General features: G+C 41.3%; 1 protein-coding gene across 1 annotated transcript in view; it reads right to left on the reverse strand.

Moving 5' to 3' along the window:
* Positions 1–27,346, reverse strand: part of FBXW8 (F-box and WD repeat domain containing 8) — a 51,316-nt gene that overhangs the window by 7,171 nt on the left and 16,799 nt on the right. The window contains exons 5-8 of the mRNA XM_027469921.3: positions 20,162–20,319; positions 12,738–12,934; positions 11,258–11,467; positions 1,198–1,325 (exon numbers count right to left, since the gene is read on the reverse strand). Of these exons, the coding sequence (XP_027325722.1) occupies positions 1,198–1,325; positions 11,258–11,467; positions 12,738–12,934; positions 20,162–20,319 (693 nt within the window). The remainder of the gene's footprint in view (positions 1–1,197; positions 1,326–11,257; positions 11,468–12,737; positions 12,935–20,161; positions 20,320–27,346) is intronic.

Here is a 27,346-nt window from a genome sequence, read left to right on the forward strand (position 1 = left end):
CAGTCAATGCTTGAGCTGAACAACAAAAAAGCTTTCTGGAGGGGAAAGGGCAAGACATTTACTCTGATATAAAGGGAGTAAATTTTAAATCTCACTTAAAGGATATTAACTTTATCTACTCTCTCATCCATGTGGGAAAGATTAAAATCGCAGGTAGTTTTACCAGGGTGCTTTGAAAAATCAATTATCTGCTTTTAGAGGGGGGAAAAAAAAACTCTCAAGGAGTCAATTACACCTATCAAACTTCAGATATTTCCTTTATCCTCTTTGCTGAGGAAGTGTGAGGTTTGATTCCACTGCCTATTCACCGAGAAGGAAAAAAGCTGTTTGACAAAATAATCATTTTTGCAAGCTGCTGCACTGGCGGGACAGAGGTCTGGGATTTGGCAAAGGGAAGTATCCGCCTTACAATCTGATACCCACCGTCACACCAGACCACCACCTGCAGCCTGATGCCCAGTGCAGAAAGGAGGAGGGAAGGAACAGGGAGCCATTAGAGACTGGCTCCTCGCCATCCCACATCTCCTTTGGTGCACTGGATCAGACCCCACAAATAACTAGCCAAAAAAGAAAACCTAAAAATTGGACTCAAAGGGTCTTTTTAAGCACTTTAATCCTTTCGCACTGACTGTTCCCAGCGCGTCCATTCCTGGCACCAGATATTGTGCAGGGAAAATCCTACTCCCCAAGCCAAGGAGTTAAAGAGAAAGCTGCTAATCAGCTAAATAGAAGCTGGAATCTGTTCATATGAAAGTCTCTCTTTTTTTTTTTGTCACCTGAGGGACATCACAGTGTTCCGAAATACACTCTTGACATCATTTGGCAGACGGACCCATCTCATCCTACATGATTCATCCCTTAGGTTATTTTTTTAATATCAGAAAGTGAGCTTTTAAATGCCAAACTAATTTTGCGGGTGGTGGTGGGGAAGTGGAAGATATTCCAAGTGGTCTCGCTGGGCTGTACACCAACTGTGTCCACCAAATGGCTTAAAAAGAAAGTCTTCCCATGGAGCTTTCTGAAACAAAGCAAACTGGCAGCCACATCCAACTATTACCTAATATTTTGTTCCTGAAGTTCACGCAGGCTGCATTTGAAACATTAGAGGAGAAACAAATTCTAGCAGGTCCAGATGTAGGACAGCAGGACAGGAAGTAAGCTAATTTGAGAAGGGTTACAGCTCTTGGTAGTACCTACCTTCTGTCTTTATTGCCTGTAACGAGCATGTTTGGAGGACTGTCCTGGAGGTTGACGCATGTGAAGTCACCCATCGAGTTGCCCAGCTTCTTTAGACACTGGCTTGTTTCCAGGTTGTAAAGAAGAACCTGGCAGAAAGAGAACAAACACCGGCTAAATGTAGCATGAGCCCAACTAGATATTGCTGCAGCGGGAAGTAGAGCAGAGTTAGCATTGTCTCAATGCTCTAACAAGTAGCTAACACACACATCTATCCCTATCGAGATGGGCAACAACATATATTTAAAAAAAAGGAGAAAGTTTCACAGTGGAAACCACTGCAAAGCAGGGATTCAGGGCTCATGTCAACCAGCAACAGATAGATTTAGGTCTCAGGCAGTCAGAGAAAGCCATACAGATTTTCTCTCTCTCTCTCTTTTTTTTTTTTTTTTTTAAGGTTTACATGGAAAAGCAAATCATTTCTTTACCAACTTGAATATTGGAAAGAATAGCAAAAGTAAACAGCATCAACATTTGGTAAGTTTAGACAGATGGACTGTTCAAGACAGACTCAATCAACTAGAGCGAAAATTACAGAGCAGAACCGAGCACTGACTCAGCGCTGACAGGCCCTGCGATAGGCTTTGTGCAGAGCACTCAACAAACAGATTCAGAGACATATAACATCTGAAATGGCAGATCAGATGGGAAAGGAATAAAAACATCTCGGATTTTAAGCAATATCCAAGATGATGCCGCCAAAGACTGGAAGAGAGGTACGCCTTGTTTCCCTTCTGTTCACCCTCCTGTCCGTCGGTTTAATCACATTCGCTGTCTTTCCTGGGGGGCAGATGAGATTTATCTATTTGGGCCTTTCAGCGAGAGGGAAGAAGTATTTTTAGAAACAGAAAAACATACTGGGCAAATCCCAGTGAAGCTCAGCTCAGTTCCTGGTTTTACATGAACTTGGAAAAATTATTAGATTTCATGGTGATACTCCTTTAATTAAAAACCAAAGGAATAAAAAAAAAACAAACCCTATGACCATGAGAAGAGTAACAGTATTTAAAACAACAGAAAAAATCCCTATGGTTTCCATGGCAACATCAGCATGGCTATGTCAATGTCACTTGAATACTCTTAACTTCTACTTTTCTGTAGAAAAAGCACGCAGCTTAATAAATATTACACTGTCTGTGCACATTATTTCAACATTTGCCAGAACAGCGATTGTGATGCTGTCTGGCCTTTTACTTCCTAGCTGTGCAATTTTAACATGCATCTGAAAGGTTGAATTAAGAGAGCAGGAGATCATTTTGTGATGGATGCCTCCAGGCTACAAAAACAAACCTTTATAAATCTCTAGGAATACTGCAAAGATGGGCAGAAACTTTGCAGGTTTCCTCCTCCTGCCCCCATTTCTCCAAGCTAAAAGGAAGGCTTAGTTTTATACATGGATATTATCAGCTTCCTACCAGAATCAGCACATTCATATCCAATTTGCTCAGTTGCTTACATTTATTATCTCCTAACCAGTTCCAATTCCCAGCCTTGTCTTCATTAAGTTATCTGCCGTTTTACTGCTGTTCAAATTACTTGCCTTGAATATGGGTTTTCAATGTTTTTTCATCCCTGAAACCCCCCAAAACAAAGCAACTTTAGCCAAGCTCTGTACAGCAAGAGACACTACCTTTGCATGGATACTTGGGATGTAAAAGTTGCTAAAAATTAACTTGAACTTCCATACCTACTAAAAAGGCGGCTACAAATTGATTGAAAATGTTAGTCATTAAGGTGCAGAGCAACACGCAGCCTTTTCTCACTTGCAGAGCAGTTTCCAACAGCTCACTAACCAAAACCAGGGAGAATGACATTCTGGCAAAGATGCTTTGCAGAGTTTTCAGTGCAAAGGAAATTAATATCTCTGCCTGGCAACCAAATTTCTCCTTGGAAAGTTTTGAACAAAAGACAAAGTCAATAAACTGCTGAATTCAACTTATAAACAATAAAGGATGGGGTCAACAGCAATATATTCCAGCTCCCAATTTGTGCCCCTGAACCAGCCCTTCCCAGCTGTACATTACAACTCTGGAGAAGAGAGGGCCAACTGCTTCTTCCTCCAAAGTCCCCTGGGGCTAATACTTAAAGTGAGCATCCATAAACTATTAATTTCTCTAAATGACCAGAGCTCCCATCCACCCCATAAACATACAATACATACTTGAACATGCAGTTATGAGCATGAAAGACTATAATGAAAAATTGCTTCCACACAGCATTTAAAGTTTCCACTGTTTTCAGTCTGAGCAGATGTCCCATACTCTCCCTGTTGCAGTCTCAATTTAGACTTGTGACAACCCTTACATGCAGGCAGCAGCAGCTGAAAAATGACTCCTCTCCACCTAACTCGTAGATGCCCATCACTTTAAAAATGTTTGCATCTGTAAGAAAGAGAATCTATAAAAGTAACGGTTCAGATCCATGAAATGGGGGGAAAAGCTTTTGTCTTCATCACCTTCTTCTACCCCTTCCAATTCCTTCTCTTCTCATGTCAGCCTTCCTTCTTTGGAAGATTGCTTTTAAATTTATTTTTTTTATAACGCACCTGTGTATTTCTAGCCAATTAGCCCTACCATTTGGAAGGAAGGTGCTCTTTGTGGTTTTCAGCATTCAAGCTTCTCCCGTCTTTAAATTGAACTTCTGTCTTGAACAATTTTATGGTCTGTAAATGAATTTCAAAACCTTATGCTGACAACCTGATAGGTAAAGAAACAAAAGGAACTCAGAATGCATTTTAAGGTCTGAATAATAATTTCTTGAAGACAAGGGTTTTAAAAGCATACTGATGACAATTTTGAAGTTGCTAGAACACTTCTGATGAGCTCTTCTCTAATATCCCGAGGCAACAAGGATTTTCTTTACAAAGGCCAAGGAAAAAGAATGAAAATACCTGGTCAATAGGGACTTGAAATAAGGGCCTGTATGTTAAAGGGCAGATAAAGCATAAGATCTTTAGGAGGTTTATAATCCTATAATGCACACTGCAAGGGGATTACCCTTTTAAAGACATTTATAATCCTATAATGGACACCCAAGACCAGTGACCTAATAGGTACAGGACCGAAGGTAAGCGAACCAAGAGCACTTGGGTGTGAAATGAAGTACCCTGGGATAACACACTAACGAGCATCCCTGCCCCCCCCGGGACTTCTGGGACACAGAGGAGGAAAAGCATTAAATACTCCGTGCAGATGTATCAGGATCTAACACACAAAATAAAAAGCGTTACCTATTAACATTGCTCAAATGAAAAAGTCTAAGTTATTGGCTGAGAGCCAGGCAATCTCCCAGAATGCTTAATAATTCAACAAGCCAGAAATAGCTAGAGTACCTTTACCATTATGTTTAGTTAAAGACCACAGAGATTAGAAAACACATTATCCATCTCAGAGGCGATTCTTTCCATGTTACAAGTCCCTTAACGACCTTTACCATCTCTCCCTCTCTCTCTCTCTCTTTTAATAAGGCTGAGCAAATGGGACTTCATTTTATCCGATTGCCACAGACTGGTGGTATTAATTATTCATGCTCGTACTCTCTTTTGTTAAGGCAGTGCATTAGACTAATTTCCCTCTTTACTGCCTACGTTGGGCAAGTCTCAACCCGTGGTCACCATCCTGGTAGACACGCTGAGAAACTGGCGAGTTCCTTAGGAGAGGCAGAGGAAGAAAGGCAAACTCACTGTACTCCAGGAAACTGCAGATCGGTGGGTACGGGGAACTCTTTAAATGCCGTCCAAGAACTCGAGAAAGAAGACTAAATTAATTCACAAAGAATTAAATCTCCGTAGCCAGAAGAGCTAAGCTGTGAGCTTTGTTACATCTCGCAGCTAAGTGAGGTCAAGCATGGTCTATGTACTCTGGTTGAGATATTTCCAAGAAAAACCAAGGAACTGAAGGAAATGCTGTTGATGGAACTCTTCCATGCATGTCCAATACCCCAGCAGGTGTTTCGGGATCCTGCGTCGTTGGAGATGTCTTTTTTGGATGGAACATTAAAACAACAAATCCCCAAGCACTTGTTATCAAAGAGCCTGTGGTACTTTCAGCAAGAGCAGGGGTGTTCAACCCACCGTCCTGGCTGACAGCCAGCAGACAACTGCTTTGTGAAATCGCAAGCTTCCCCTGCAATCACGCTTCTGCTTCTTGTCCTGACTTACCGCATCTCAGGGCTAGTAAAACGCTGTCTCACAACTGGGTGAAGCACTTTTTATATATATAATATACTTAATTCTTCTTCAGATGAAGTATTAAACAGAATATCATAAGCACTGGCAAAATATATGCCAGGAAACCGTGCCCACAAAGCCTACATCCCTTTCCTTATTGAGTAACACACGATACATTCAAGAACTACTTTCTCAGAAAGAGCTGTCTAGGACAGAGGTTTTTAGCTGTGACTACAAAGAGCAGTAAGCAGTTGATCAAAACAACATCAAAATCTTCAAAATCTGAGATCCCCAAAGATGTAGAGGAACAAGCAGCAAGACCGGGAACAAAATTTGCATTTATTTTCAGATTATCATTCTCCTCCTTTCCTTCTGTCCATCCCTCTGCCAACCACAGAAAACATTGCCTGAGTACACACTAATACTGCCAACAAAAGAAGGGGTCATGAAATTTCAAGTCCAGCGTCAATAAAAAGGGAACTGTTTTTTGCTCAGGTTAATACCATTCAATCCAGAGAATATCTACAAAAGTGATAAGGCTACTTCATACGCATTTGCAGGAGAAGTCATCAAATTAAGTACAACATATGGCACACACCGCTGCAAGTATGAATTTTATTTCTAAAGGGATGTGGAAAAAAAATGTTTTCAAAGTTTACAAGCCTCGGGGGCACAGTTTCCCACTGCAACTGTATTGAATTGCCTACTGTAAATAAGGCACATAACACTGCAACAACAACAAAAAAATTTGACTATTAACAAATGCAAGGTCAGCATATTGATACTTGTATACAGAGATAAGTGTTCTGGCTCCATAAATTTAAAGATGAGCTAAGATTTAAAAGGAGCAGATGAGGGAGACAGACAGACAATCAGAGAGAAAGAAAAAGAGTAAATCATACACAAAACAGCCAGTAAAAAAAAAAAATAAAAAAAGCAGTTAATATACATGAATAATGGATGTTTGATTTAAAAGCAGTTTACTCCAATATGATGTAATTTTTGACAATCAGCCAGAGAGACTATTTTGCAAGTTCTTGCCAGATATAAGTCATTGTGTAAAGCTGGTAACACAACCATTTCTCCGAGCATGTGGAAAATTGACTTTCATGCCATCCTAAAGGTGACTTTATGCTGGCAAACAAGCACTCTTATTTCACGTGAGCTTAGCTGCAGCAAGCAGCCTTAAGCAATACTTAAAAACCCGCACAGAGAATTGCAAAAATAACAGTCTGAGCAGTTTGCAGCAAATCCAGCAGCTCAGATGCCAGCTACCTGTTCCTCCAAATGCCCACACCTGCCAGAAAGTCACGTATAAAGCTAAAAGCAAGCAGAATACAGCTTTTCCCTTTAAGTCTTCCTTTGACTGGAGCCGAAAGTAAGACTCCACGCTGGTGGCAAGCAGCGGAGCCAAGCACCGTGCAGGCAAGCACTGCACAAGCTTGGGCAGTGCAATTCTGCCAATGCACCTGCAACCCCTGCTGTTCCAGCACTGGACACTTTGTGGGCATGGGCTGCCAGCCCCCAGCACTGTGCCAAACCTGATGGGTTTCTGATGTGGACAGATGTCTGCTAGGACCTGGAATGAGGGCACCAGACTCATTTAACTTGTGGCTGAAGACTGATGTAAGAGTCAGGTACCCTGAGATGAATGAGTATTATGTTTACACATCAAACCACCCACCCATTAAGATGCAAGCCCTAGCCCAGAAACGCTCTTTCCCTAACCTAAGAATAAGGTAGGTGAAAGGAAGGCAAAGTAGCCCTTAAAAACTAATAAATTCTCTTGGTTTCACAGATTAGTACCTTAAATATACACAGCACATCCTAGCAGCTACATTTTCAAAACCTGAGATACTTGCCACCTAGGAAACTGTGCCAATTTTGAGGTATTCATATTAATGTACAAATAATGAAAAAGAAAGCAGAATGTCATTGACAGCAGTCAGTAGAAAAGGGCTTTTTTTTTTTTTTTTTTTTTTTAAACTTGCAAAATTATTTTTGGTCATTTACAAGCATAGAAAAATCAAGATGGATAACTGCTACTTTCCAGCTAGGCAGAGGTTAACCAATGCAAAATCATCCTGTAAAATTTATGCAAGGAAAACTTCTGGTCTCTCTGCTGGACGGTATTCCTTGCAGTGCCTGACTTACGGGCAAACCCCACATGTTCAAAATCACTCACCAGCAAGACCTGCCCTGCTACGGGTATGAAAACAAGAGTTCATGAAGATCAATTTAGTGAAAATGAGACGATTTACAAGGTTCACGGTGGTTAAGAAAACTGAAAAGCACTTACAGAATATTGAAATCTTTGGAACTGGAAACATTATGACACCGAAAGAGACCATGCAAGCTTACCAGTACACAAAGAAGAGGAATTCAGTTAAAATTAAGTACAAGATGTAAAGGTTCACATAGAACAGCTCTGACCTAAAAATATCATCTAGGAGAAACTGTGAAGTACGAGATTCAATTTAAAGGATTATTTTAAAATTTGTGATTTCATTTTTTTTCAGTTAATATCAGTTCAGATAACTCATGTTAGCAGGCAGCTGAAGAACTCTGTGGAAATGTTAAATAGAGGTACAGGGAGGCAGTATTTCCATCACTGATGAGAAAAGACAGGTAATATTGAACAGCATTCATCAAGTAGAAGCTAATCATGAGCTCAAAAAAGAAGAAAAAGTGACAGCATAACAAACAAACAACTCCCTGAGATCAGGCATCTGATCTCAACATATCTTGCCTTTTGTTTTTAAGATGGAGGATCTAAACCAATTACTGTCCTCCTTTCACCCCATCTACCAGTTCTGAAATATTGGATACGTCTGTGCAAAAAAAAAAAAAAAAAAATAGACACACTCTGAAGTGTCTTATGCATGCAACACAAGCAGTTCAAAGTTACAAGTTTGAAATTCCCTTGCATACTGTGAAGTTTCTTTGCTGCAAAAAGAAAACAAAAACCACAACCTTCCATCACAACAGGAGGTAATCACCAATAACTGCTGAAAACATAAGATGATTTCAGCTAAATTTTAGATAAAAGTATTTTTGCCCCCTCAAAAGAATGAATTACCTATAAATTTCACAGAAATAATCCACATCAAGAGAGAGCTCACATGAGGTTACAGTAGGAGCCCAGACTTACTTGACAGCAGAAGGTCCATTCAGGGATGCTTATAAACATACCAACTAGGAGGAAAGCTTCAGTGAGATCTCCCCATCAGTGAGACAAAAGCATCAGCAATGAGATAATGTTAATCCTGACAGCCACAGCACTACCTTCTTCGGAGATTTATATCCTGACATGAAGAGGACCAAAGCCAGCTCTAGTTTAAAACTGTCGATGCCTGTGGAGTTCGAAATTGGTTTTGCATACAATATGCAAAACCCGAATTCAAACACGTGAACACCACACTTGGTGATGCTGATGCAGATTTGGGATCACGGGTCTCCCAGCTGCATGACTCAGGGGAACATTAAGACTTCTGGACACCATCCCTCAAGGTACGTCTGTTGGATGTCATGAACACCGCTCAAGGTTGAAAAGGAAAGTTTAGGATTTAGTATCTTACCTTATCTTGTGGTATTTACCTGCTCTATATTATTACCCATTTATGAGCCAGGATGGAAACAGAGATCTCAGTATTTGAATCTGATATTTAAGAAAATAATACGTTGTGTGTTCAGTTAATATAGCTGAAACAAGCCTTACTAAAGATTTATTTACTTTTATGTTCAGCTAACACAAAAGAGTTGGAGGACCACTCAGCAGACTAGCTTTCAAGACAATGCAGCATCCTTGGGTTTTCAGATGCTTACCAAAGTGGAAATTGAACTTTTCCTATAGATGAAGCATTTATATTCCCCCTCTTTCCTGCATGGATGCCTGTCATCTAGTAAGAGGCAAGTCTATGCCACAGATTTGATATTTTTCTCCTCTCCAACATAAAAGTGCCTACAAAATTTATGCCTCAGATCTCTACTCTGCTGTCAAATTTGGTTAAAATTAGACAAAGATTTTAAAAAAGGGGGACAAAGATGGTTTCCCTAACTATATTTTCTTCAGAAAGCAGGTTACCAGTCAGTAACTGTAGGACTGCGTGCCTACACTCAAGTAGAAAAATAAAATCCCTTGGGGAAAACAAAGAAAACCCCAAACAGAAGAAACCCGGCTTTTCCATCACAGCTACATCGCCAGAACCAAACGGGGCTGGAATTCTTCATGAATACATTTCTGAGATCAACTGCTCTCCCAAAGACAGATTGTCAACCTGTGACCAGCGTAATCAACCCAGGCAAAGTCCCTTCACGTCTGTGCGAGGTGAGTAATTATCATAATAGACATTAGTAATTAATTTCCGGCGTGATGTCAGCTGGTGCAGCAATGCCAAATAAGCGTCCTTGTCTAACACAGCCCAGCCGTCTGCACGGCTTCAGCCCCGTCTCCCTGATTAGGATGCGTGCTGATGTGCTGCTTAATGCAACCTGCCATCAAACAGCAAATACTTCCGAACTAAATGAGGAAATATGTCCGGCTTTACAGAGCGGCACTCCGGGGCCTAAGGAGGTTTCTCTCTTCCTTTACAAGGCACAAAGGCGATCACCGATGTAATGCTCCTGAATGACGCAATTTTACCTTCTAACCTCCCACCTCTGGGGGAAAAAGGAATTGGATTAGGACAGCAAAGGAATTAATAAAGACAGCGTGGCCTCGCAGCATCTCTCAACCCTAGAGGTATTTATGGTGGCCTCTGCATTTCCCTGGTGAATGTGAATTTCGAGGGTAAATTAGATGCAGCTGGACAGATTTATTCATAACACAGAGGTAGTCCTAAATAAAGCATTCCTGGTCTAGTTGCTTGCCAGGGAAAACACCGTGTTTTTACACCACAGACCACAGCTCCTTTCATCTGGTTGCTCACCTCCTGCTTCCTACTCCAGCAGCCCGAAGCACTCTCCTTCCCAATTAGTTATTAGCTTATCACATGCCTGAAGTATAACCACAAACAAACAGAATGAAATTAGGGGACGGGCAAAATAGGAAAGATGCAGGAAAGGGATAGATACTCTTCTCGAGGTGCCTGGAAACACGTCTGTCTGCAGCCTGGTCCCTGCCCTGGAGTGGGGCATCATGGTGGGGTTGCTGCATCCAGGAGGAGGCTGCTGCCAATTGTGATCTCCGGTGGAATGTCACACATCAGTTATTTCTGTTACCTGTGTGAGTCTGGAAACTCCCCAAAAAGCCCTTCCTACAAGAAAGTATGTTTGAGAGCAGCTGTATTAGAAGCCATGAGTTTTCAGCAGGGTTACCAGAACAGTGTGGTTTTGACTTACCTTGCCACTGCTAAGATGTGCTGATGAAAGAAGCCACCTGTGTCACTGGGGCTTCAGACCTACGATTATTATTTAGCTTCCTCTAATACAAGAGTCACACCACTCTCACCAGTTTGGAAGTAGCTTAGTTCAAACACCCAAGTGCACACACTGAAAAAACATCCTCCTAGGACTGCACACAGACATGTGCAAGGCTTGACACACTGCTCAGGATGTCCTCATTTCAGAGGTTCAGGGAGGGTATTATTCTGTTGTTTTTTGCTGTTTTGTTTGTTTTTTGGTGGTGGGGGGGGGTGTTTGGCTTGCTTTTGGTTGTGTTGGTTTTTTTTTTGTTTTTTTTTTTTTTTTTTGAGACTAGTTCCCCCTAGAGGATCACTGGTGCAGCACAGAGCTGGGACTCAGGAGCAGAGAATGCAAAATATTTACAGTGAATAGCAGGGAAGAAACAGTCATTAGCATGAAAGGTTCTTTTGTTAATTATGAAGGTGTAAAATTATTATAAAAGATAAATACCTGATTGGGCTCATTCAATAACCAGCCAAAGCCTTTGACCCCAAAGGCTGCTTCATGAGCAGACACATCGAGACACGTGACAGGCTGACCATAGACAGAATGGAGAATTTTACCAGGATCTTCTCCTTTCAGGACATAGACGATGTCTTCTGCAGCTGCCACTGCCACTGGACTCCCCAGAACATCTGGAACCAGATTAAGGAAGTTGACCTAAAAAGAGCAGACTTTTTATTCTTATTTCAGGCTAAAATTCTTTTACATCTCTACTGCCATATGCTGAACTAGCAAAGCTATTGATAACTATTGGTTATCAGGAACCCTGAGTCATCCCAAATTCATTTCAGATGAAGTCTGAGTATCGATTTTGCTTCAGAAACAAGTTTAGCTCTTATGAAATCATGTATTTATGTCCTAAACCAAGAGAGAAGTCAGGACTTGACTACAAGACAACCCAAATTTAAACCCATCTTCTCTTAGGCCTCCAGTGTGACATTGGCCAGATTTATGCGGCCCTTCCCATTTCAGTACATGGTTAAGACACCACAGAAAAGTCTTACCATGGGAAGGGTTGAAATTCCATAACAGCACAACCGATTTCTAACCCAGCCTTAGAAGAGTGGTATCTTGAGTGTTTCTTTTGTGTGTGGCAAACTGACATCTCACAGTCAGCAAATGCAGGCATACAATGGATCCAACTATGATGGAGCACAGTGTTGTTTTAACATTTTTACTGTGATACTTCTTAAAATGTTTGGGGATTTTGTTTATTTTTGAGTACCATAAGATTGACTTAGCTTTGAAAGTGGGGATAAATCAGGAATGGCTTAGATCCCAACTTCATATCCATTAGCTATGCAGTCTTTTTTTTTTTTTCAATAGAAAAGAAGTTGCAAGACAATTTATTCTTACCACACTTCTTTCCCCTTTCCAAAAAATGTTGATACTCTGAGCCACAGTAGAACTTCAGAGAATGGGATTGCTTTTGATTTTTAATTAAAATAGTCTCAAAACTTTAGTGACAGAAGGTGCAACCTAAAGAAGCTGCACGACTACTTACAGCTTCACAAGTGATACTATTAGCTCATCTGCAGTATCCTGCCTCAGAATTAATCAGATAGCGTTGATCTGGAATGAGACCTTGAGTTTTAGCTCCAATTCTATGCGAGAAAACTGATTTACAAGATGAGCCAACTTAGTTTAATGTTGACAAAAAAAATAATTAAAAACAGCCAACCTCCTGCACCATATGGACTTCTATTCATTTTCACTTGTAGCTTAAGCCAGCATTTCACCCTTGCTCTTCAGTAATGAAAGGTTCATCCATTAACCTGCTAAAAAATCGTAGCCTCTAACTGATAATGCTGTTATCTATTTCATGCAACACTCTTGTAAGATTTTTATAAGATTCCTCTAAACCATATCAAAAATAATTAGCAGATCAGGAGCTCTTGGAACGAAGCTGAGTAGCCTGGAGACTCACCAATTTCTGGATTTCAAATGTTCCTGTAGTTTGCCAGAATCCCTTGTCATCAGGGCTTTCCACTTTGACCTCGAAGCCAGATGCTGTTGCTACCGTTGCACCCTCTGAACCAAGAGCTAAGGCTTGTATCCTCTGATTGTGCTGGTAACGGTGGATTGGCTCTCGCCCTGTCATCAGGCTCCAAACACTAACAGTTCCTTATAATAAAAAAAAAAGTAAACACTCGTGTTATCTTAGAATTTAAGAAAACCTTGAAAGATCACCTGATGATATAAGCTTATAAACATTTTAATTAAAAAGCATGTATACAGAAAAGAGTTCAGAGCAGAACAGAATTTCAGGATGCTACATAACAAATAATAGCTTCAGAGAAAACTTTCCAAAATTATGGGTGCAGGCATTACAGGCTGTGTTGCTTTCTATACAACACTGACTTTCGGATAACATTGAGGAAACCTGCTCGACTTCTCTCCCTTTTCCACATTTGGAGAAGATCAGACTTAAGGAGGGACCTAAATTCTTACTCTACTACACACATACTTGATCTCAAGTACCACAGAAATAGTGAGGAAGAACCCACATCCAAACTTAAGTCCTTCTGTTGCACACATAAAAGTTTTAGAGTGAAAGACCTGAAGCTCTACACACACAGCAGTCATTCTTTACAGTTAGTTTGCAACCAGCAGCAAAGCTCCCAATCCTGATACTCTGGAAAACTGAAAAAGCAAGAGTTCAATTCTCTCAGAAAGCCAAAAAGCGCAAACCTCGAGGAATACAGAAGTGCTAGTCGAGAGACGATGCATTTGCAATCGCACATTTTCCCTGCATAGATCACTGATACTCTATTTAAAAGCATGGTACATTAAAGCAATAATCTGAATAAAAGCAACCTTAAGCAATTAGGAGCGTATTACAGACCAGAAGGGCCAGACAGAATTGGAGACTCCTGGGCCACCTTTGCACTGAATTAACTGAGAAGCAATCTTCAGACATGATAGACAGGACTGGAGCTGGAGGAGCCTTCCTTCTACTCAAGTACGGCCATTAATGATGAAATGATTAATGATAGCCATTCCTTCAAAAGGAGACATAAAAGCTCTGACAGACAGCTGTGGACGGGCACCAATGCCAGTTTGCAAACACTCCTCCCGCGTCCCAAAGGAGGTGAAGCAAGAGTGTGGTAATGAAACTGCACATAGTGAAATGGTATCTAAATGAGTTTAAATTGATTTATGTTTGCTTTTGTAAAGATTATTTGGTATCTGGAAAGTGCTACCGATGTGAAATAATGCAGATAATCCTTAAGATCCCTGTCTAATGGCACTCCCACTGAATATTTATATTCCTCGCCATGGGAATGAGTACCATAATGGGGACCATTTTTGTTTTATTAGGGATGCATATTTAAATTAATCTGCTATTTGCCTAAACAATTAGCTGCCTCTGTTTGTTTACACAAAGCCAAAACTGCAATTAGGCTTCCATCAAAAAGATAAGTCCCGACTAAAACTGTCCCAATGGAGTCATAAGAGCTCAGAGCAGAACTTCCCAAAATTACTTCTTAGCATAATGGTAATTATGTTAATTGCTTGAAAGGTAAATAACTGCTGAACTGGTTTTGAAAAACAGAACGCTGGCCTGCATCACGCAGACTTACACTTAAAACAAGTTAACAAATACAAACGGATGGCACAGGCTGCAGTCTCCTCTGCCCGAGGCGCAGGCTTCGCAGCACACCTCAGTCCCTGCACTGCCAGTCCTCAGCTCCTCGCCACGGCAGAGGGGACAGGTCAAGCCTGAGCTCAGGACAGCTGTTTTAAACAAGCAAACAAAAAGGATGATCCAAAATTTTGGTGGCATCAGGTCACGGATGTTAGACACGGATCTTTTCCTCAGACAGGGAATGTCACTGCTAAGCTCCTCCAGGCAGGGTACTTTCAACTTTGTTTTTGCAGAAGGTTTATCCCAAATAAAGATCACTTTTGTGGAGGGAAAGAGGAAGCTGCTTTGCTTTTGGGGGGTCTTTTGTTTACACACCTCTGCAATAAGTATTTTCACAGTTTGTTTTCTTGCTTGTTTTTTACACACAAAGTTCTGCAAAATTCCAAAAAACATTCTAGTTACACAACCCCCTTCTGACCACATAAGCAAACTGGGAAACCTGGAATTTAGAGTTCTGCTCTCCAGAACCAGGCAGCAAAGCCACTGTTATTGCATCTCAAACATCACAAAGAGAAGACAGTGAAAATGGAGCACGCAATAATACAATCTGTTCAAGACAGGTACGTGGCTTCCTACCAAATGTTCAATAGCAAAATCTGTCCAGGACACCTAAACATTTTATCAGGCAAATACAGCGTGTGCAACACCTGATGCACAATATGGTGTGAAAATATCCCTAGTACGACCAACAAAACTAATTACTTGTAAGGTCACAAGTTAACATCTGTTTAATGAGGCAGCACAACATAAGGAGCAAAAAGAAGAATTGCGAAGTGTTATTTCTCTTTGCATTCCTTTTATTAGGATGAACAACTATTTTCTCACAAAAAGATTACTTCTCCTCTCCTCCAAAACAGTGTTCTGTTCTGTATGTACATCCTCCATCCTCACTTCCAGTCAAAACAAGTTTATTCATTTGCATATGACAGCAGGAAAAATTTATTTATGTATATTTTTATGCAGAAAAAGAAAACACTCCACTGTATTTATCAATAGGTAAAGCTATTACTAGTTCTAAAAGTGCTACCTCCAATGTTCTTTCTTCTCCATTTCATTGCAGAAACAGCAAAATATATTTATTGGTGTGTAAGCCTTTGTAACAGTTAATCTTGTTTGTGTAATAGCACTAAAATGTCACCATTATAGTTAAAGATATTGGTGTGGCAACATAAAAAAAAATTAGGCATAAGATTTACCAGTGCAGATGAGATCACTGCTTTACATAGTCTATCTTCCTGCCTCCAGCAGTGACCAGTTCATTTCCAAAGCAAAAATCTTTGCTAAGGTGAAGTTAAGGTTGCAAGCATACCATGTCTTTTTCCGTGTGAATACTGTGATCTTAAACACTTTAGAAAGTCATTCAGTCAAAGTTACAAGTAACACTTGCACAGCATGCTAAAATCTGCACCACCATTGTGATTATCCCATTGAACTCTAACAGTAACTCCTGAAATTGATTTGGAAATTACAGCTTCAAGGTTATCAGTTCAAGGAAACAAGTTAAGGGCAAGAGGCTGATGAAGGTGGTGTGACTGCCCACACCTGACGTTACAATTGTTGTGCTGACGTCCTGGACTGTCCCTTCAGCCCAGGCTGCACAAAGAATCGAGGTCTGTAACTTCTAACCCAACACATTGTTGAGATGTGATCTCATGAAAGATCCACCTATTGCAATTCACTCTCGATTGCAGGATATTTGGATAAAACATTTAACTAGGAGTCCGTCGTGCCTTACGCAGCGTGCTGCTGTGTGGTCCAATTTTCACTAGCCTCAGCGAGCATCACACCCGCTCCTGCTTTATCAAAGGTGAACGGCTGGAAGCTGCTCTCCATCAACATCAACAGTGCTGGGCTCCAGTGCAGTGCCCTCCTGACAGCTGGAAGCACAAAGCCATCCTGCAAAAGCAGCTGGTTTTTCCACCTGTCCTCACCTAGGTTTCTCACCGGTATAATAACCCAACACCTCTGCCACAAAACAAAGCACCTCTTCTCCTATAAACTAGCCTAATCCTCTAACGGGAAAAAGGCTGCATAAACACAGAGGCAAAAAAAAACATTAAATCAGGTTTACAACCATCATGACAGGGTGGCCCAGCATGTCCACGCTCCTAAAAGCTACCTGCAGCTAGCTGCTGCCCTCGGCTGAGCCGAGGGAGGGCCACGTCCTGGTGCACAGCATCCTGCGCTCAGCTCCCAGCCACACATTACATCAGCTCTCCCACGTTACGATGCTGCTGTTACCTAAAAACAAAACAAACCACAGCGAATACAGAGCGATACGTATGCGAGAGCAGGGGCTCTGGACATGCTCCTGGTTTTCATTTTCACTCACTCCAGCTCAGCCCAGCTGCAAGGAAAGGCCAGGAGCCGCTTAATTCCCATCATCTACGTGACGTTTTTCCTTTTTGTAGGTCGCAGTCCTGCCACTTCCTATTTTGATTGAAGCTCGTCAAAAAATAAACAAAACAAATCTGTTCCCCACCTCTGAAAACAGTTCCTATTTGTATTTTTTTTCCTCCAAGCTGGGAGCATAAATCTATTTCCTTATGATTTGGAGGTGCAGATGACAAAGCCTGTACTTCATTCCCAACTCGGTGACTCGAGAGGCAGAATTCTCTGACCTAGGTGTAAAATCACACACCATTTAGCCAGGCCAAGGGTTTTGTATTGACAGCCACTTGCACACCTGTGTACATCTTACGTAAATAATTATACTGCTGCGTGCTATGTGCAGTTTTCTTCAAAGAAACCCAAAACACTCGCTTTCCTTAGTTTGATGCAGCCTGTTTCCTGCTGGAGCTATTTCACAGCAGGTCCTGGCACTTAGGGGAGGACTCCAAACATATTACTTCATTTCTGTCTCTGCAAACAGGGTACAGAAGGGACAACACCCGCAAGCAGCTCTAAGGGCATCGGAACGGACAAGACAGCAGATTTCCAGTCCCAGAAAGCGGCACTGCCAAAATTCCCTTCCTGGAGCCTGCCAACAAGCAAGCGCCACTTCTGATCCCTGCAGAAGCCACCTTCCCCTTCTCCAGGATGCTTTGTGTCTTGCAAAGGGCCCCCACGTCCTCCCCACACGTCTCAGCGCACTCCCGTAAGCAGGAGCACCACCCCGTCTTGCCTACACGAGTATGAAGCGCTGCATTCAAAAACCCCAAAAAGACCAAAACCCCAAACCCAACACCCAAGTATGTTCTCTTGTCGCACCACATTGTTTTCAAGTCAAACTATGAGACTCCGGAGGGCGGGGGGAGGGTGATGGCTAAAGTAGACTGCTGTTTCCCAAAAGCTGTGGCTCGCAGCCAAAGGCAGGCAAGCATGGAGCAGATGGAGTCCTGGCAAGGCCCCTACTGTCCCTGCATTAGCAGCATCTGCTCATTACCCAGAACCCTCGCCTGCTTTATCTAATGCTCCAGGAAAAGCATTTTGATTTGATTCATTTCAGTTCAGTAACGTGCAACACAATTAGTGGTAAAATCAAACTGGAGGGCTGCCAGTGCTGACAATAGGAAACAAGGCAGAAGAAATATGAGGCCAGTGGGTTGGAATTCAAAAATCACAACTGTGGATCAAGTTGCCAAGTCCCGTTGCCCCAGGTGTACATGCAGTGCCCCCACTGAGTATTGGCATGGGCAGAGGAAACTTCATTTTCTCCCCATACATTTCTCTCTCATTTACCTCTCCTTGCAGCTTGTTCCTTGGAGGATGACACCGTCGGAAACGTTCACCAAAAGTCACAATTCAATTTTTCTTTAGTGCCATCGCGGAGTTACAATTCACCTTGGATGCAGGCATCCCAGTAAGACAAACCTTTTTCCTTGCTGTATTTCCTATGCCTTGGGAAGTGTTTGCTACTACCGAACCAGAAAGCAGTGCTGCAAGGCAGGCACGGCACAAGCAGAATCTGCCTGTTAGCTCTTCCCTGTGATCAGATGCCAAGGACATCACTGCGTGAGCTCTGTTGAACTGGGAGAAACTGATGTTATCTGAACGAGTCTGCTAGCCAGGGATTCGACAGAGAAGTCTAGACTCTTTGCCTGACAGCACCACCTCCAACACTAGCAGATGGTTTCTCTGTGTTAGTCAAACTTACAAACAAAGAGAAAAGGGAGCTGGAAAAGTACAACAAAGAACAATCAAACACATTATCTTCAAAGCCGCCCTCCCCCCCCAAGTTGAAAATAATTCTCTCCACCAAACTGTAAATATGTGCTTTCAGATTCCCGTTAGTAAACATTTCTAAAAACAGTTTTTACAATTCCCTGTTCACATAGAAACTAATCTATTCTGACCAGGGTTCTCAAATCAGAGTAACTGCCATATCACAGAGCCCATTAAAATTTCTACCCAAAAGAATAAAAGATGCAGAGCTTTATGCAAACTAACATAGTCACAGCACACACAGGACTGACGACAAGGAGTGTGACAGAAAAAAACCCGAGACAGATTATTAGATTAGTCAGTGGGAGACTAGAAAACAAACAAAAGAACCTCTGCTATATTCATTGTTTTGCACATTGGACGAAAAGCCAACACTTAAAACCCTCACTGTTATAATTTCCTATGTCTCAAGTAAATAATATTAATGACTGTTTTGTAATACCAGACTCGCTGTTGTCAGAAAATGTTTCCTATCAACAATTCTTAGCCCCAGAAAACAGTAATAGCACAACCCTGACTAGAAACAACACTACGAAAGCTGAGCATCTTAAACATTTATTTTTCAGATATAAAACATATAATTTACTTATAAAATAAAACATAAGGATTAGAGATTTTGTTTGGATTGCCCATTTTTGGTTTTGCTTCCACATGCAAAAATGCCAAGATTGTAGTATGTGTGCAATGATCTCTATCTTAAAAAACAAAACAAAACAAAAGCACACAAAAGGAAAAAAAAAAACGAAAACCCCACTGTCTTTATTCACACTTAAGAAAAGGTGTAAGTGCCAAATCACACAACCTAAAGAAAGATGCTAAAAGCTGAGCTCTGCCTGGGCAACTCAACCTGGAACTCCAGTTGTCAAGCACTGTTCAACCCTGACTTTTTTTTTTTATTCGCTGACCCCAAGTCCAATAGATGTGTAGTTGGCTTATGCCTCTTCTTACCCTTTATACAAACATCTAAGGATATTTAAAACAATGCCTATAACCAGGATTTTATTAGTTTCATTAAATATTAGGTCACAGTTTTTATTTCTCTGTATCAAAGTACATAATAATCCAACAATGCAAACCACTATTTTAGTTAAGAAAATGTGCATCCATAAACTGCACAGGGAACATAAGAGGACACAGACTAATCAGACATGCAAGTTTACCACTATTCCCATAACAAAGCCCCACACTACCCTGAGGGAGTTTTGGACAGAGGAGAATGCTGGTGGAAGAATATTTAATATTTTTATAGCCAAACAAGTTATTTGCTTAAGATACTTTGGCTGGACTACAGCCTGGCACTCAAGCTTTGTGTAGCAGTTCCAGTAGGAATTAAACATCAGTTTTAATGGGTGCTATGTTCCAATGCCTCCTAATGCATTTAGGGTTATTGGCCAACTTTCTCACATAAAAGCAAGTGTGTGCGTGTGTGTGTATATACAGGATTACAGACACACAAAAAGCTGAGCACAGCTGCTTCATTTTTGTAAAGCTTTTTTTTTTTTCTCCCCTAAATAGGGAGGAGAGTTGTGGTTACTTACCGTCCTCGTAAGCTGCTACAGCCAGAGAGCTGTTTATCCTCACAAAGGAGACATGTGGCTGAGGTCCAGCATCACCAGGACCGTGCATTGGTTCCAGGATGGGGGCTGTGTAGTCCCAGGTGCGCGTGTCCCACAACCTCACTTCCCCTGATGTGTATCTGGAAAGGAAAGCTATTATTCATTCCAAAAACATCTCAAAAGAGGTAGCCGCAAGAGAAGAGAGGAAGGAACAAGAAGTGTCTGGAAACTCAACGCCATTTACAGCTCCTAGACTGATTCTCCTCGTGTTTACAACCCTATCAACTTTGTTCATTTTATTCCCATTTATTGAATGCAGCACTGAGTCTACTAAGACAGGTAAATTGGAGCTACAAGAACGACACCACTGAGCTACCACAGTTTACCAACTATCAATGTTAGCTTTACAGATAAAATGCAATGAGAGCAGGGCTTCGGGAAAAAAAAGAAGTTAATCAGTAATGAGTCTAAATTACATCATGGCAAAACTTCAATCTGTTTCCTTTTAGTCTTTAAAAATGTATGATTGTGGTTGTGCCAAAGAAAGGCTGTTTAATCAGAGTATTTATGTACATACATACAAGCATTCACATGCATACACCCATCCAACCTACTGCTCTTCATAGAACTAAGCTCCTCAGTGCCTCACCAACAGATCACTTGCCTACATCTCTGAAGACTAATTAATTTATTCCTAGCATCAAGTGTTGTCTTTAGAATTAAAGCAATGCTTCTTTCTTCACAGAAGACTCCCCTACCAAAATATCAGAAAAAAAGAAGCTTAACATCAGACAAACTACACTTTGCTAATGAGAAAATCAAAAAACAGAAATAAGCTTCTCAGATAATACTGAATATATTTAATGGAGTGAAGGCTGTAACACAGCAACATAAAAACTGTTCTGTGCCACACAACGTACTATTAAAGGAAAAAAATAACTCCTGTGTCCTGCAGGCAAAGTAGAAGAGAAGCTCCCTCTATGACTGGTCAAAAAATATGGTCAATTTGGAACAGCTCAGTAGCTAAAGACAAGTTCTGACACTACTGTGACAAGTCTCAGATGTCTTTTTCTGCCATACCTGAGATGTGGATTCTGTTGGAAATGAAGGGTGTTTCCTGCTCTGTCTGCTTTGTTGCTATACCTTGCTTTTTAGGAGCAGAACATTTCAAGAGTGTTTCTTAACCTCAAAGGTCTACAGGGCACAAACTTGCCTGTCCCATATTTATGATGAAAATAAGAAAGGAGTTGTTTACAAAGGTAGCAAAGGAAGGTGCTTATTAAAGGTTCAGAAGACGCTGGACTTCAGGACAGGTTACCCAGCATCTCTGGGTGGAAATGCTCCACTTTATGCACCTGCCAGAAACTGTTAAGCAAAAAAAAGAGATGCACATTAATTCCCTGCACTGCACTGGGAGGAGATGGGACCCCTGTCCTTGTGACCTGGCTTACTTTTCAGTACTTTACGCCACAAAAGAAAATGAGAGAATTGTGAGGAATGGCACTTCTCCATCCTCCTCCTCCTGCAGATAAGGCCCAGGTCTCCCCATAAATTTTGCTTTTGTTTCCCATTTACAGTAGCGCTATTTGAAAAGAATAGCGCAAGAAAGAAGCTTCCCCAAAGCAAAGCAAGATGTTTTACTCTAGACAAGCTGTCCAGACCAGTCCACAGGAAATATCACCAATTTGCAATATGGAAAAGCTCTCATTTCAGACAGGTTTTAAACTTTGGAGATGAAGCACAACAAAAATTGTATCTGGAATGGGTAATTGCACGTATCTGTTGTGGTTGCATTCCTATCCTCACTCCCTCACCAATGATGACTGGCACATGCTGAAGAGCTTTCACTTCCAAACCATGAAGCTGTGCTGCTCTCCCACCCTCAGCAAGGACCTGCTGAATACAAAAACTTCCTAGGTGTACCTCAGGTATTCCCTGGTGGGTTTGGGGCAGATACTACAGAATACCACAAAAGAGGATCCCAGCCATAATGCTCATTCCCGTTCTGCCGGGAGAGAGAACCACAGAATCCCCCAGATTAGAAAAGACTTTCAAGATGACCAGGTTCAATAATCAACCTGACCTAATGAATACCATCGGAGTGGAGCATTTTATTTGCCAGGAGAAGCACACAGTGCCTACCAAACTCTGTCTTCATGCATTTTGGTCCAGACATCCCACCGGTGCACTACAGGCCACGACAAGTGCCTTAGGTTCATCAGGAAGAGAAGGGAGGAGGGCAGTAAGGAATCTCTGCCCCCATCCCTCCAGCATCCCTCCTGCCCCGTTTCGCTCAGCCCCACCACTCACCTCCTTCCCAGTGCAGCATGGCACCACCTCAGTCCCATTCAGCAAACCTCACCAACAGAGAGGCGTTCCAAGACCACACTGGAAAGCTAAATGGAGGTTTGGGTTTGGGCACTGAATCAGAATGGGGAAATGGGAGACATAAAGCACCTCCTCAGCTGACAGCACACCCCGCTGGCCATCGCCACCGGTTCCCAGAGCATGGTGGGCCCATACCAGAACGGAACTGGAAGAGTTTCAAACGCAGATGAGTCCAATTCCGACCTAAAAAATTTAATGGTTCAACTCCCTGCTTTTAATGCTGTTGTAAAGAGCAACACACTTTCAATTTGTAACCACAACAAAAGGCTTTTAAACTATTAAAGCAATGCCTCGCTGTAAAAAAATAAAAAGGCTGCTTTATTGCAGATAATTGACAAATCTGCCATATCAATATAGATGGCTGAAGAACACGCTGCACTGCACAGAACCTATTCCTAGATAACTTCAGTATTTCTATTTATTTCCTACCACAACATTTTTTTTTCCTTTACATTTCCCCATGAAAATTTTGCCTGGGCTACCAGCTACTGAATGAAAGAACCCCAGATTGAAGACTGCTGCCACAGAACAGGCAGAGCGCTCCAAACTCATTCAGTTACTGATTTTTCTACCACAAAGGCTATGAAAAGCCCACAGAGCTTTCTGCTGGAGACAGAATAAAATATTTTTAATACAACAACAAATACGTACTATTGTTTGAAATAACCAACAGCATTCAGCTGCTGTTTTCCTCCACAGCCTACCACGCTGGGTATACTGAAATGATTATTCCAGTGGCACATACACACTCTGATATCTAATACAAGCCAGCTGCAAAAACAAAACAAACAAAAAAAGAACACAAACAAAACCCCAAACCTAAAAATCCGTGTTCTCAAGTTGAAACAAAAATAAAACTGTTAAGACCTGATGTATTTCATCAAGAAAGGTTATTCCAAATCTTGCTTTCCTAAGCACAACAGGGAGCAATGCAAGACTATTGTTTAATGTCCCAAGTTTTTCCCTCTCTAGATACCCTCTGACCTGATGCCTTCAAACTTGCTCCAGTGCCTGGCTTTCAGCTCTGGGGCCGCATGCTCTTCTCCCAATTCACCAGATGCAGCCGCCCTTCTCTTAGTGTTTGACAGACACTGCCCACCCAAGTCACTCAGCTTTTTTGATGGACCTACATTTCACTTTGCTCTTGTTCTTTTAAACATCTCAGTGTATCCACGTGAGTAGAAGCAGCTGGAGAAAGAAGAGATAACATTTTTCTTACTATACTTTTCTTCTTTACTCTGACAAGTCAGTACTGTAACTCTAGACAGATACGTATATACATCTGTAAGGGAGCCTGCAAATTCAACTTAAGCTTTACAGAGGAGTAAAATAAACTTGCTGAAACAGAGTAAGAAGTGGAATGCATATGGTATAGAGAAAATGATAAAAATTAAATTCATACGTTATCTACAAATGTACTACAATAAAAATACCTGCTCACTAATCAAAAGCATTTCAGCATCTCTTTACTGACAGTAATGTCATAATGAGATGAACAATTTCCTCGTGTCCTCTCACATGAGTGAAAGCAGAAGACCGAAGGAGAAGGAGATGGGGGTTAAATGCTGCTGTCCCACAATGGCTGGGAAGCAGGTGGTGAAGTGCAGAGCACATGTGGGAGGAAGCAGAGATGGAGGCTGGGCACTGCTCTAATGAAGTGGTGCTGAAGAGGCAGACGATTTCATAAGGAGAAAAACATCAGGAAACTGGTCAAAACACAGAATCTCATCTGAAAAAGCTCAACTGTGTTGGATAGCAATAGCCAGAACAAATTTGGGGAAGAGGAGGAGGGGGAGGCTGATCTCTCTCCAGAGCCCCAGATGTCTTTATCGTTGCCTAATGACAATTATACTCAACCAATTAAGACACTGCTATCACAGTTGCATTGTTAGTAAGCCTTTGGCCCTGAGTGTTGATGGCTGTCTAATTAGTGTTTGTGCAAAGTACAACTGCAACTAATATATAAACTGACAAATACACAAAAGAAAAACTGTTAACAGGAACATTTTCAAAACAGTAGACTCTACTCATTCAGTCCATGGCAGCAGCAAAGACAAACCGCTTTCCTTCATGGCCCACTTACTGCTGGCACTGCAGAATTTCACTTCAAACAAGCAGGTCAACCAGACCATCACTGGCTTTCTGTTGAAAAAGGATGTTGGTGTAAGTCCGTTCCGGAGGCTGCCTCAAGCACACCACTCCAGGGCAAGTCTCACTGCACTGAGTTGGTCTGAACGCCAACGACTTTTGGTAAGACACTTCACAAATCAGTTTATATTTTTCATATTTTTCTCCAAAGAAATCATAGCAAGAAAATAAAAAAGGAGGAGAAAGAAAAGCCTTTGTTTCACAGTCAGGTTTGATTTCCAGAAGGCAAAGTCTGTTCAGTTTCCAGATACCTGCGGTGATCAACAAAACAAAACAAAAAAATCCAACAACTTTGTTTCAGGCAGTCAGTGACCATCTGTTAATACTCAAAAGATCTTATTATGAAGTCCTTACAATGTCAATGCATTTTATTGAAGTCAGTAGGAATTTCGCTCAAGTAACAATCTCCAGCTATAGCTCTGTTTAAACGGATGCCTGTTGATAAGCAAGTAAAATAATGAGTATTTTGCACTGTCTTGCTGCAACAAGGATCTCAGACCTTTCATCCGTATTCCACCAAAAGCACCTAACCAGTCCTTCATGTGGTTAATTAAGGTACCTAGTCAATGACCCCCCTCAGCAGACTTAAGAATAGAGTTCAATTAGCTATGCAAATTGAGTCCAAACACCTTTGTTAGTTGGTTCAATCTGCTCTTAAAGCTTCGTTTTTCACTAAGGCTCAAGTGAGAAAGTGGTAATTCATAACGTTCAATTTCAAAAACCTCTTTTTTATTTTCAAAAACCTCTTCATCAAACATTTTGCAAGTTACAAAATGCCTCCGTTGCAACACACAATGCTGAAATTATTAAATAAATTCTGCCACCTTCTTTATACTCAACATTAAGACCCACAGCTTTTCCCTGAAGTGAGCGAGAACGATACACAGCTTACTTATAAGAGTCAGAGACACCTCACAAATAAGGCTGGATGAAAGATGTAGCAGTCCCCCAGCTTTCCTGTGCTCTCATTTACAGTTAGAGATATTGATTTTGCCACTACAAATAAAACCAGCAGATAGCTTGGCTAAGGGATTTCTTAAGAGAGATTCAGGAAAAAAGTCTAGTAGCAGTTACAGAATACAATGACGGAGTAAAGAGAGCTACTTTGTATGGCAGAAAGGAATATAAATGTTAACATGATGACAAAAAATGAAATACAAGTGGGATACATTTTTTTTTCTGCTATTACACAGAGTGGTGGAAAGTTACAACAAAAAACACAAGAAAAAACAGATGGAGGTAAACAAAACCAGCACTTGAAACCATCATAACACTGGTAGAACAACTTGATGTCTGTGATTCGATCCTAACATTACTTTGGGTTGCTGCACAAGAGCAGCAATGAAAAAAGTGACTGAAATTGTACCAAAACTGGTTTGGAAACAGTTTAAGGCTTAACACATAGAAGTATATTCTGAGCATCCCTCCCATCAGTTCCTGAACACTTACAGAAACTAAGCTGGAAAAGAGCTTACACCTTCATTCTCATGGCCTTATTTAGGAAATCATAGCTCTAGAAAGTGGGTTAAGCTGCTGGAGAGAACATGAAATTCTTCTGTTATCTGTAACAAAATTAACATTTCACCAAGTTCTTCTGCGTGCCTTACTTTCTTATTAATTTTAAGCACATGCAAATGCCATACCAAGGGAACAGAAACAAGCCAAAGGGTTATATGGCAGGCAAAACATTTTAATGAACACTTTAAAAAGAAGTTAGAGAAAGCCAAACTGTCTCTAGCTATTTCTTTTTTAAGGCCAAGAACCTCCCATCATTAAGAACAAGGCTCCATTAACGAAAACAGCTGCTCTGACCAAGGAAACATAGCACAGTGTGTACTGCCTATGGCTGCTGCCGTGGGAGGGGAAATATACGTTTTTTTCAAGAGAACTCAGGAGGAATTACAATGTAATTTGGGAAGAATCTGGTACATCAGCCATATTATTTGATAAAAGGACAACCCTATAATGGAACAAATAACACAGTGGCTCCGGTTTCAGACACGGGACAGAAAAGACCATTTGAGGATGATGTAAATTGATCTGTTTGTGTGTCAGAAGGGATGCAAACTGCAACACACTGCAATAGCAGAGAGGAAAAGCATCACCTGAACTTTAAGGCACTGATGGCAACAGAGTCTGGTAGGTCATGAAAACTGTAAAAATGAACTGTCCAAGAAATTCACAAAAGAAGAACGATGGGCTGGCCCAGCCTCGGCACAAAGCTGGGTTTTACAAGCTCGCAAATAACTGCTGTGACTTCAGAACAGCAGGCATCACTTCAATACAGCAAATCCCGCTGCGGCAACGCGTTCTTCTGCATCCAATCAAACCTGTAAGTAAACCAATAGCTTAATGGTGGGCCAGGCTGGAAAGGGAGCTGTCTCACAGAGTCAGTATCAAGCTCCTGCTATTGGTTTCACCTGAAAGGCTCTTTTTTCTGCAGATGACAGAGAAGCCGATGTGCTTGTCACTTAACACAACCTTACCTAACTCCCGGAGTTTGTCATCTGACCCCTCTGAACTCGTGATGTCATCCCGTTTGCAACCTCCTAAAGGTGACTCACATGAAAAAACAGGTCTGACACTTATTACTTCTTAACAATGACAAGAAGGAATGAAGAGAGCACAAAG

Source organism: Anas platyrhynchos, chromosome 16 (genome assembly GCF_047663525.1).
Source record: "Anas platyrhynchos isolate ZD024472 breed Pekin duck chromosome 16, IASCAAS_PekinDuck_T2T, whole genome shotgun sequence".
Lineage (NCBI taxonomy): Eukaryota > Metazoa > Chordata > Aves > Anseriformes > Anatidae > Anas > Anas platyrhynchos.